The sequence below is a fragment of the Echinops telfairi genome, unplaced genomic scaffold, assembly GCF_000313985.2.
Source record: "Echinops telfairi isolate 266 unplaced genomic scaffold, ASM31398v2 ScPeMD7_22;HRSCAF=79, whole genome shotgun sequence".
NCBI lineage: Eukaryota > Metazoa > Chordata > Mammalia > Afrosoricida > Tenrecidae > Echinops > Echinops telfairi.
Genome location: NW_022103919.1, coordinates 1,913,299 through 1,924,883, shown reverse-complemented (window position 1 = coordinate 1,924,883; position 11,585 = coordinate 1,913,299). Strand labels below are relative to the sequence as shown.

The 11,585-nt window shown below is 46.5% G+C and overlaps 1 protein-coding gene across 1 annotated transcript in view; it reads right to left on the bottom strand.

Annotated features, from left to right (window-relative positions):
- The window catches only part of RALGPS1 (Ral GEF with PH domain and SH3 binding motif 1), a 353,981-nt gene that overhangs the window by 214,141 nt on the left and 128,255 nt on the right, over positions 1 to 11,585 (bottom strand). Inside the window, exon 5 of the mRNA XM_045288509.1 lies at positions 8,798 to 8,881. Coding sequence (XP_045144444.1) covers positions 8,798 to 8,881 — 84 coding nt within the window. The remainder of the gene's footprint in view (positions 1 to 8,797; positions 8,882 to 11,585) is intronic.

Below are 11,585 nucleotides of genomic sequence, written 5' to 3'. Positions count from 1 at the left end.
CTCCATCCTCCCCTACTACCTACCCCTGTCCCCGCTACATAGAGGTTGCAAGGGATTCTGAGATGAGTCAGGCAGGGCTCTGGCCTAGAAGGGCCCCAGTTGCAGGAAGGTCATGAATGAATGGAAAGGTGGACAGGCAGATGGACAAATGGCCAGACAATACTACCCATGAGAGCCAAATCCCCAGTCAGGCTCAACATGAGAAGGATTCACCAATATGGGCACGACTGTAACAGAGAATTCTCCAGGAAATGTTCACCCAGGAGTGAGATAATACAAAAACCTCCATCAGAGTGCAATACAGAAATGTGAGCCACAGGGCGCATTTTTCTGGTGACGGCTTGTGCCCAATAGATATACTGGCACCTTTGGCTCAGTCTATCGTTTGCGTTAACCTTTCACATAAATCAACATCCCTGAATCTTTGGGTGTTTTGGTGGAAACAAGGAAGTCAACTGGCCAAGAAGTGTTGACTCACAGGGCATTTCAGTGAGACACAGGAGAGGCCCCGTGCCAATAAATGCTGGGAAGTGTTTAGCTTTTCTTGTTTATGCTCCACTGTGTTGTGTGAAACACAGATGGTAGGCCTGCAAAGAAGGGTGGGGAGTTGGGCAAAGTTATTGGAGAGGGGTAGAGTGGGAAGCAAAACGACAAAGCATCTAAAGCCCCCTGCATTTTATAAAGGAAGAAAGATAGAGTTCAAAGAAAAAAAGAATATTCCAGAGTTAACAAATAGAGTTTCAATAGAGCATTAAAAAAAATACAGTTGCTTCGCGATGCGAACAGAGAAACTAAGAATCTGAATTTTTGCTTGCAGTGTTATAGAAATGTCTTATCGGCATAAATTATCCATGGTTGCCTCCAGGACATGTCTGGGTTTCCACAGAATCATAATTTCCAAGGAATTGCCTAAAATTAAGTTCAGGTTCAAATGTTTACTAACCAGTTATAGAAGGAAGCTTTTCTGGATACCAACTGATATGCCCATAAACCTTACATGTTAATACATGCACATTTTATGGGGCAGCCCAAGTACAGTCATTTACATAGATTCCTGTGGACCAGAAAATCACACCGAGTCCTGGCATGGTTCTGGAACGTAGCAGGGCAGACTCTGGAGCTCCAGCCCAGGGTGTGCAGAGGCACTCTACGTCAGCAGTTTACCACCCTCTCAGGAAGCCCTGCCTGTGAGGGGCCCAGGTACTGTGAGGCCGACCCTCCTCTTCTTTGTCGGGGAGGTGGCCGCAGGAGGCAGAGTTTTCCAGCAAGCACTGGATCAGAAAGCCTCTAGAGATTATAACTACAGGAGAAGTTCAAGCCAACTGAGCTGGAATGTAGGGGAACTACTGATGGCAGAGAAAGAGACCCAGCGGCACAGTGGTTCAGCACTCAGCTAGTGGGGAAAGGGTCTGTAGTTGGAACCCACCAGCTGCTCTGTGGGGGGAAAAAAATCAAAAACAAAAAAACCAAGCCAACTGGCTATGAATCGGAACTGACCCAAAGGCACACAAGGACCATAGAGCACGGCTTCCTGGAAGAGTCAGGCCCTGAGAGATGTTTGCTGTTAGTTGCACAGAGTGGATTCTGACTCATAGTGACCCATGGGTAGACTTTAAACAGGTAAAGATGAGCTTGAGGTGTGATTGCGGATGCCCTGACTTGACAGGGCTGAGGGGGCCGACAAGGACTGGTATCTCAGGTCTGCATGGGGCAAGGGCAAGGGAGGAGGAAGCTTTGAAGGTACGTGGGGTGGTGGGGAGCACAACTGTAGCAACAAGGTGAGACTCAGAGGTTTCTGAGTGGAGAGAGTGCCAGGTTTGATCCTTTAGTAAAGGGAAGATCCGGGTGCCTTTGGGGCATGGACACTCATCAAGAGGCTGATGCCGCACTATACAAATGAGGGAATCTGAAGTCTGAGCCAAGGTAGTGTTGAAGGAAATGGAGAGGAAGGACAGGTAAGAGACAGTATCACTACAGTTGTAAACATTTTAAATTATTTTTTCTAACGAAAACATTTGATACAATTTAATAGACAGAAAACTAAAATAGCCCAAAACACGAAAGTCACTTACAATTCCCATTTCACACATGGGCCATTGCAATAAATACTGTGATGCATGTTCCAGTATTTTTTTCCATATGTAGAACATGCATTTGTCTTTTTCAATAAAATTGGCACATATTAATCACACAGCACAAGAATTGTTAAAAATGAATCAATGTCTTTTCTACAATGCAATTTTTAGCAGCTTCCAACTTCATTGTGGGGCTGTGTTTTAGTTATATAGTGTTGCTCTAACAGAAATACCCTAAGTGGTTAGCTTCAAAACACAGAATTTGCTGCTCTCACAGTTTAGGGGGCTAGGAGTTCACATTCAGAGAGCTAGCTCTAGGAAGCTTTCTCATCTGCTGGCTCCCAGAAGGTCCATCTCTCCTTTCAAAGGAGCCCAGAGCCGCTTGGAGATCCCACATGCCTTGGCATCAATCTTCCTCTGAGTCTAAGGCCTTCTCAAAGAACATGCTCTGCCCCCAACTCTTCCTTCTTGGTGGTGCTGAGGCCCCTTCTCCTCCGCTAGCTTCCCAAATCCGATCTCTTGTAAGATTCAAGGCCATGCAGGCCACCCCTCAGCCCAGTTCTTACAATGCAAGGGTCCCAGGTCCCCACCCTCTGCCACCTTCTATGTGATGTCTAGGAGACATCACAGAGTACTAGTGCTTCTCCCTCCTCTAGAACCATTAGGCTCTCCTGGCCTAACTTCTATTCAAAATCTAAATATCCTCGTGGCCCTTCCATCTTAAAAGCAAGGACCTCTGTGGTCCTTCCAGCCCCTCCCTTCTTTTCCTCTTGCTCCTTTGGAATCAATATTTTAAAGTCATTTACGTCGCTTTCTCTGTGTTCTCTTGTCTCCTGTTATTAGAGCTGCATCCATTGTACGTCACCACCCAACTCCTTTAGTTTGGGGTCACCAGCAGGCCTATGCTGCTTAAGCTAAAAGATTCTTTGTAGCGCTACTTTTTGACTCTTCTCTGGAGCATTCAGGGAGCCCTGGTGGTGTCGTGGTTACGCATTAGGCTGCTAACAACAAGGACAGCAATCCTAAACCACCATCCTGTTTTGAAGGAGGAGGAGGCGGCTTTTTCCTCTTGTGAAGAATCCGCGTGGACCTCTAGGCAGTGAGTTTGGAGCTTTGGGCTCCCCCATCAGTCCCTCTTTCTTATGATGCTAATTCTTAAGACATCACCCTTTCTTGGTGTTCTTTCTGCCCCAGGCTGCTCTTTCTCAGCCCCCTGAACAGCCTTCTTTCCTCTATCCTGCCTCACTTGTGAGTAATTCTGAGGTTTTCAACTTGAGACATTTTTGTTTCTCCCTGGATGATCCCATGGCCTCCAGTGACCTCGAAATACAGATTACTCAATATTTGCATATCCAAGCAGGTCCTTTCGCCCACCTTCTGATTCCAAACATCCAACTGCCTGCTGCCTCTGGCCACTTGGATGCCACACTTGGTCAAACCAAATCACCTCCAATCCCCCATCCTGCACTTCCTTTTATGGTCATTATCTAAAAAAAAAAAAAAAAAAAAGACACTGGCCAAGCCCAGAAACTAGTTCAGTTTCCCCCTAGGTATTTCCCTCCACATCCAAAAAGATGTGCAAGCTCTGACATCAGACCTCCTAACCATCTCCTCAGCTCATCCACCTTCCATTCCGTAGCCCTCAGTGGTGAACAGAACCCCTCTCAGCTGGTCGTCTGCCATCCGTCATCATATGCCCCCACATGAGGCAACAAGCCACCCATGTCTCATCTATCTACTGTTGGCTTCCTGCAGCTAGCAGAGTCTGGCATGTATTTGGGGTAGGTCTACTGAATATAGTTTAAAATATCACCAGAAGAAGTGACTCTTAAATAAAAGAGGGTTTTACACAGCGAGGAAAGAACAATTGCTTGGAGGAATGCTAAAGTGGCCTTCCTGCCCCGTGTGGCCTGGAGGACGAGCAGGCCCCATGGGAGCAGGGCTGAGGAAGAATGGGCAAGGCCCTCAGCAGAAGAAACTCACTAGCTACGTGACTCTCAGGCGGCTGCCTCACCTTTCAGAGCCTCCGTTTCCTCTCTTCTCAATAGGGCTACAGTGTCGGCTTCATCGGGCTGGGTGAAAATGGAATTAGAATTCAGCAATGAATTCCAGTTGTAAAGAACTACATACGTTGAACCATGAGCAACACTGAAACTGCCCTCAGGGGCAGACATGGAGGAACCCAAGAGCCACTCTCTTGTCAATGTACTGTTTGCTTCAGTAGCACCTATGGGAGTGTGGGTGGTGTAAGGTAGTCGAGAGGTGCCAGAGACCAAATCAGTCAAATTAGAACCAACAGGCTTTATTAGGGAGAAAAACCCAGCCTGGGCGAAGTCCCCAGTCCCCAACGTCCGGGCTTGGGGAGTCGCACTGCAGGCTTCGGGGTGATGCTTATATATGGACAGGTATGTCCGGGTTTCTGGAATGTAAGGTGTCTTCCTGGTTCTGGGTGTATTCATGCAGGGTGCAGAGCAGTGGGCGAGAACAAAGCAGGCACTGAGCCAAACGGGCTCTGCCGGTGCTGGGTGCAGAGCAGGGGGCCAAGAACAAAGTGGACACTGAGCCAAATGGACCGTGCCGGGTGCAGCGTGGAGGGTCGAAAGCAAGGTGGGCACTGAGTCAAACGGACCATGCCGGTGCCAGGTGCAGAACGGCAGGCCAAGAACAAAGTGGGCACTGAGCCAAACAGGCCATGAGTAAAAGAAAGAAAAAAACTTGCAAAGCTGCTGACAGGTTACATAGCCAGCTCTGGTCAGCTCCGCATGGGTGGGGGAGATTCAAGGTCACTTGCTGCTAGAAGCCAGCCTGGTATTGATCGGGTCATACAGGTGGACATAGAGCCTGGCACACAGAAGGCCTTTAGTGAACTTGACTGACCCCTCCGGCTCAGCCACTCCATGAATAAATCCCAAGGAACTCCGACCCCATAGAGGCTCAAGCAAACCCCCAAGGGTTCTGGTTTAGTCACAAAGAGCCTCAACCCTCCTGGCAAACCCCTTTCAATCAACCTATCTTTACACTCAGCCTTTCTTCCCCAGACACCACCCTAAGCACTTTCCATATTGTCATATCAGGTCACCTTCATGACAACCGTGCAAGATGGACACTATTATCATTCTCAGAGATAATAAGGCGGAGGCTCAGAGAGGTCCGTGACCTACTTTTCCTTTTCTGGAGTCTGATGAGGAGCCGCCAGAACAGGACACTGGTGAGATCATCTCAAAGAAAGCAGCTCCCCTGGCTGACCAGGCCTAGCCTCTGGCCAGCTTCCAGACCAGAGTTACCGACTGGGTCCAGAAGCTGCTCTCTGGAGTTGCCGACATGACGGCAGGAAGGAAGGCCATCTCCCAGGGCGTTCTGTTTGGGAAAATGCGCCTTCACATCTGGCTTCTTTCGCCCACTTGGTCTGAGCTGGACACAACACAGTTGTTCACAGAATAAGCTATGCCACCCTGTGCCAAATTGACCTGGCGTTTGCAATGCAAAGCAGATGACACCAGAACCCTCACCATCCCCTCCTCCGGGGGCTCCACTGCTGGTCAGAGGTGGACACTGAGCTGGCTCCCAGGCAAACCGCTTTGTTAAAGAAACTATGAATCCCTTGATAGATGACGCACATCTGGGTTTTTTTTTGCTTTTTTTTTTTTTTTAAGACAAAGCCTAGTTGAAAAGGAAAAGATTTTTAAGAGAAAAGAAAAAAAAAAAGAAGAAGAAGCAGCAGCAAAAGGCTTCGGAACTTCTCTTTTCAAGACCAGCGGTGTACAGCGTCTACCCAGGAAGCAAGCAGGCCTTGCTGAGTTCCCGTTCGCTCTCACTAGTAAAACCACAATAATGCAAACTCTAACCTGGATCCTCAACTGAGAAGCCGTGAGGCTCCCACTGTACACGGGGTGGTAGCCCAGGACTAGAGAAGGTTCAGCAATTGTGATGCAATGGACCAGGCATTTCTGAGCGAAGGCCCTGCTGGAAGGAAGGCCCAAGGGAAACTGGCCCCATCACTCAGAGGTCCACTATGCACACTGTGCAACCTCTAGGCTACTGTCCTCAGGCGAAACCAGGACAGCAAAACGAAGCTGAAAACTGTCAGCAGCACTGCTTAGGGGTTCAGTTTACCTGCAGGGATCTGTCTACTGCAGGGTGTTATCTAATGAAGAGGATCATTTGGCAAATCTGGCTGAGAAATCCAAAGCCTGACTCACTCGGTTGGTCCAAGTCCCCGGCATCATTTCAAGAAGTGTTAAAGCAGGTCTTCATACCTCGAGTAAAAGTTCTGCCTGGTCCTAGTCTGTCGGTAGTAGTAGTGTGAGTAAGCCCAGCAACCAGGCCATCAGAAATTCAAATACATTCAATTCGGCCAGAGCACACCATTCATTCATTCATTCCCAATTTATTTACCTAGGATCTACTATACATATATGCCTGATGTTGGTCAAGGGAGTGATGAATAAGGTAAACATAGTTTCTGCCCTCACTGGTTTCACAGACCGGCAAGGGAGGTGGGTGGGTGTTAAAGATGGTTGATAAGTTATTTAAGTTGTGAATGCAAAAACAATGATCTGATAGGTAAACCTCCAGCTAATTCACAAAAATTAAAAAGACAGGTGAGTAAAGAACCAGAATGGAGGTATAATGAGGTATAACACAAAAGGTATTCTGAAGGCATACATGAAGAGGAGACCTCCCATAGGCTAAGAATTCAGGGAAGGTTTCCCTAAGGATGTGCCACTTAGGCTGAGATTTGACTGGGAGCTGAGCAGCGAGGAAGGGTGATCTGGCTGAAAGAAGAGCCCTTATGGCGAGCTGATGAGATGGACTGCGTCAGGCAAGAAAGAAAAGCAGACAGGGTGGCTGAAGCCCACGTGGGGAGGGAGAGACAACCGCTGAGGCTGAGGGGTGGGCAGAAGCCAGATCCATTTTCGCAGGACCTACAGGGCATAGCAAGGCATTCAAATTTTGCTCTAGTCTCATTGGAAACCACTAGAATGATAGAAAGGAAACCTGGAGGTGCTGTCAGGTACGTGCTGGATCGCTACCCACAAGGTCAGTGGTTCAAACCAATAGCGGCTCTGCAAGTGAAAGATGAGACTGTCCACTCCTACAAAGATTTACACAGAGCCACCAGAAGCCCTGGTGATGTAGAGGTTTCTGTGGGGGGAAAAAGAGGCTTTCTACTCTTGTGAAGAGTGACAGTGTGAAGAGTGATGGGAGAGCGGGGAGGGAGGGGAAAAATGAGGACCTGATGCCAAGGGCTTAAGTGGAGAGCAAATATCTTGAGAATGATGAAGGCAATGAATGTACAATGTACTTTACACAATTGATGTATGTATGGATTGCGATAAGAGTTGTATGAGCCCCTAATAAAACAATTAAAAGAATAAATAAAACAACAACAACAAAAGATTTCCAGAGTAAGTAGTGCCTGGGGTCTCAAACAAACAGCCATCTAAGCAAGGAGTCAACTAAGTCCACATCGAAGAAGCACACCAGCCGGGGTGATCCAAAGATGATGATAACAAAATCCACATAGGATGAAGGAAAAAGTATCAGAGCTCAAACTGTGAACACCCAATTAGCAGAAGGCTATGGAGGGCAGTGGGATCCCCAAACCAATCTGCAAAGTATCCCATCAGATCAGCCTCTGGCGGACCTGCTCTAGCCACAGCCGGGGACTTGAAAAGCTTTACTATCAGACAGAGATTATTCTAAACTTGACTATGGTGGATCAAACCATGGTGTAATAGGATACTTGGTCAGTTGACCTACCTCTTGACCCAACCTGAATTTTCTCTAGGCTCAAATATTTCTCGCTTGTTCCATGACAGAAACTTCTTCTCTGGCTTTTTAAAATACTGTTGGTGGACTTTTCTTTCTTACTCCTTAATTTATTAAATAATAATAATTTAATTTACAATATATTAAATATTAAAACATTATTACTATTACTGTTATTTTCTTCTCTGTGTTTTGTTTTTTATTCTTTTTGTTAGCTTCTCAGCTTATAAAGCACAGAAGGAGTGGATGCATAGAGACAATAACTGATGCAATGGATTATCAGGAACATGTGGAGGTTGGGAGTGGGGAGGTGAGGGGATTGGGGAGCAGACAGTGAATGCGGGAGGTGGGAGGGAGTGCCTAGAACAGATTGGGATGATGGATATACAACTCTTTTAAAAGGGTCTTAACTATGGAAATGTCTGATAGGCGAATTTTAAGTCAAGAAAACTACTAAAAAGAAAGCAAAGTTGGCCCAGGTAACCGAGAGTGAAGGTGGAGTGCTGTGTAGGGAGCACTGACTTTATGTCAGTGCTGGTGACTGACTTAGTGCTGGTGAACTGACTTAGTGCTGGTGAACTGACTTGGAAAAGGTTATCAATGCTGGTTGCACAACATGAAGAGTATAACCAGTGGCACTGAGTTACACATTCAGTAAGAAGTTGTTGAATTGGGGCAAAAATTTTTTTTTCCAGTGTAAAAAATCCTACATAGGATTGTTATGAGTCAGAATGGCATTGCTTTTTAAAGTAATTTAAACACAAGAGGCTTGTTCAGTTCCACCTGCTCTGTGCCACAGACTGTGATGGTACAAGGGTGGACACAGGCCTGTGGCTCAGCGAGAGGGATGCTGACCTCAGGCGAGATGCATGAGATGGAATTCCGGTGGGACACCAGCCTACAAGGAACAACTGCTGTCTGGATAGGCACATGCAAGAGGTGTTGCTTACCTGGTTAAACCTCCGGGTAAAGGCCACAACGTTGGGGGCAAGACTATGTTTCTCCTTCTTACTCCATCCACAGCTGGCTAGTTCCTAGGAAGCAATTTCAACAGTGATTCGAATTGGCTACAAAACACACCGGGGCATCTCAGCAAAATGTGGGCATCGAAGCAAAGAAGGGCTGCAGGTTTGGACAGTCACGCCTTCACTCTATGGGAGACGGTGTGTACTGGTGTCCCCAGAGAGCAACACGAGGCTGAACACCTTTCTCCCGCAACTCTGACAACATTTCCCAGGCTTTCTGTAATGCTAACTGTGCCAGTGCCACTCCCTGACAGCTTCCCGGGAACTAGAAGTCCTTTCGTAACATGTGAATTCCGTGAGAGAGGGCATCATGGTTTTTGGGTTTATAACCATTTTAAGGTGGGCTCTTACAGCTCTTATCACAATCCACACATCCATCCACTGTGTCAAGCACATTTGTACATATGTTGCCATCATCATTTTCAAAACATTTTCTACTTGAACCTTTGGTAGCACCTCATTCCCCCACCCTCCCTCCCTCATGAACCCTTGATACTTTATAAAGTATTACTTTTTCATATCTTACACCAACCACTGTCTCCCTTCACTCACTTTTCTGTTGTTTATCCCCCTGGGAGGGGGTTATATGTAGATCATTGTGATCAGTTCCACCTTTCTGCCCCTACCTTCCCCTTCCCCTCCTGGTATTGCTTACTCTCATTATTGGTCCTGAGGGGTTTATCTGTCCTGGATTCCCTGTTTCAAGCTCTTATCTGTACCAGTGTACATGCTCCAGTCTAGCCAGATTTGTAAGATAAAACTGGGGTCATGATGGTGGAGGGGGGAGGATGGGAGGAAGCATTCAAGAACTAGAGGAAAGTTGTATGTTTCATCAGTGCTATACCACACCCTGACTGGCTCATCTCTTCCTTGTGACCCTTCTGTAAGGGGATGTCCAATTGCCTACAGATGGGCTTTGGGTCTCCACTCTGCCCTCCCCCTCATTCACATTGATAATAATCTTTGTTCTGGGTCTTCGATGCCTGATACCTGATCCCATCAACACCCCAGGATCACACAGGCTGGTGTGCTTCTTCCATGTGGGCTTCCAGTTGCTTCTCAGCTAGACGACCACTTGTTTATCTTCAAGCCTTTAAGACCCCAGATGCTTTATCTTTTGATAGCAGGGAACCATCAGCTTTCTTCACCACATTTGCTTATGCACCCATTTTGTCTTCAGCGATTGTGTCAGGAAGGTGAGCATCACAGAATGCCGGGCTATCAGAACAAAGTGTTCTTGTGTTGAGGGAGTACTAGAGTATAAGCCCAATGTCCATCTGCTACCTTAATACTTAACATATAAATATATGTACATAGATCTATTTTCCTATCATTACATATAAATATATTTATTCATGTACATGCCTATATTTAGACCTCTATAAATGTCCTTTAGCTCCTAGTTCTTTCTTCTATTTCCTTTTACGTTCCTCTTGTCCCACTATCATATTCAACTTTTATTAGGGTTTCAGTAATTCCTCTCGGCTACATTGCACATGATCACACCCAAGCAGGCATCCTATGCCTTCCTCGCCATCAGTTTTAGATCACTTGTTGTTCCCTTGTCCCTGGGTTTGTTTGCACCCCCTCTGCCTTTCCCCTACCTCCCACTGGTCCCCTTTTTTTTTTTTTCTCCTCCAGATTGTTTATCCCATCTATCTTATCCAGATAGACATGCTAAAACAATAGTAAGCACAAAAACAAAACAAAGCAGTCTATCTAGATAAGATAGGCAGGATAAGCAATCTGGAGGAGAAAACAACGGAACTGATGGTTCCGAGAGGACATGGGAGAGGGGGAGGTGAGGGAAAGGAAATGGTGTTAACCAACCCAGCGACAACGGAACAACAAGTGATCCAAAATCAGTGGCAATGAGGATGTAAGAGGCCTGGTAGGGATTAATCAAGGGCAATGTAACCAAGAGGAATTACTGAACCCCAAATGAAGGCTGAGCATGATAGTGGGACAAGAGGAAAGACCTAGGAGGCAAAGGGCATTTATAGAGGCCTAAATACAGGCATATACATATGTAAACATGTTTATATATGAGGATGGGGAAATAGATCTATGTGCAGATATTTATAGGTGTAGTAAGGTAGCAGATGGACATTGGGTCTCCATTCTAGTACTCCCTCAATGCAAGAACACTTTGTTCTATTAAACTGGCATTTCATGATGCTCACTTTCCCGAGACGATTGCTAACGATGAAGTGGGTGCATAAGCAAATGTGGTGAAGAAAGTTGATGGTGCCCGGCTATCAAAAGATAGAGTGTCTGGGGTCTTAAAGGCTTGAAGGTAAACAAGCAGTCATCTAGCTCAGAAGCAACAAAGTCCACATGGAAAAAGCACACCAGCCTGTGTGATCATGGAGTGTCAAAGGGATCAGGTATCAGGCATCAGAGAACAAAAACTCAAATAATTGTGAATGAGGGGGAGTGCATATTGGGGACCCAAAGTCCCATCTGTAGGCAACTGGACATCGCCTTACAGAAAGGTCACGGGGAGAAGACAAGCCAGTCAGGGTGCAGTGTAGCAACGATGAAACATACAACTTTCCTTTAGTTCCTAATACTTCCACCACCACCACCCCACTATCATCATCCCAATTCTACCTTACAAATCCGGCTAGACCAGAGGATGTACACTGGTACAGATAGGAACTGGAAACACAGGGAATCCAGGACAGATGATCCCTTCAGGACCAGTGGTGAG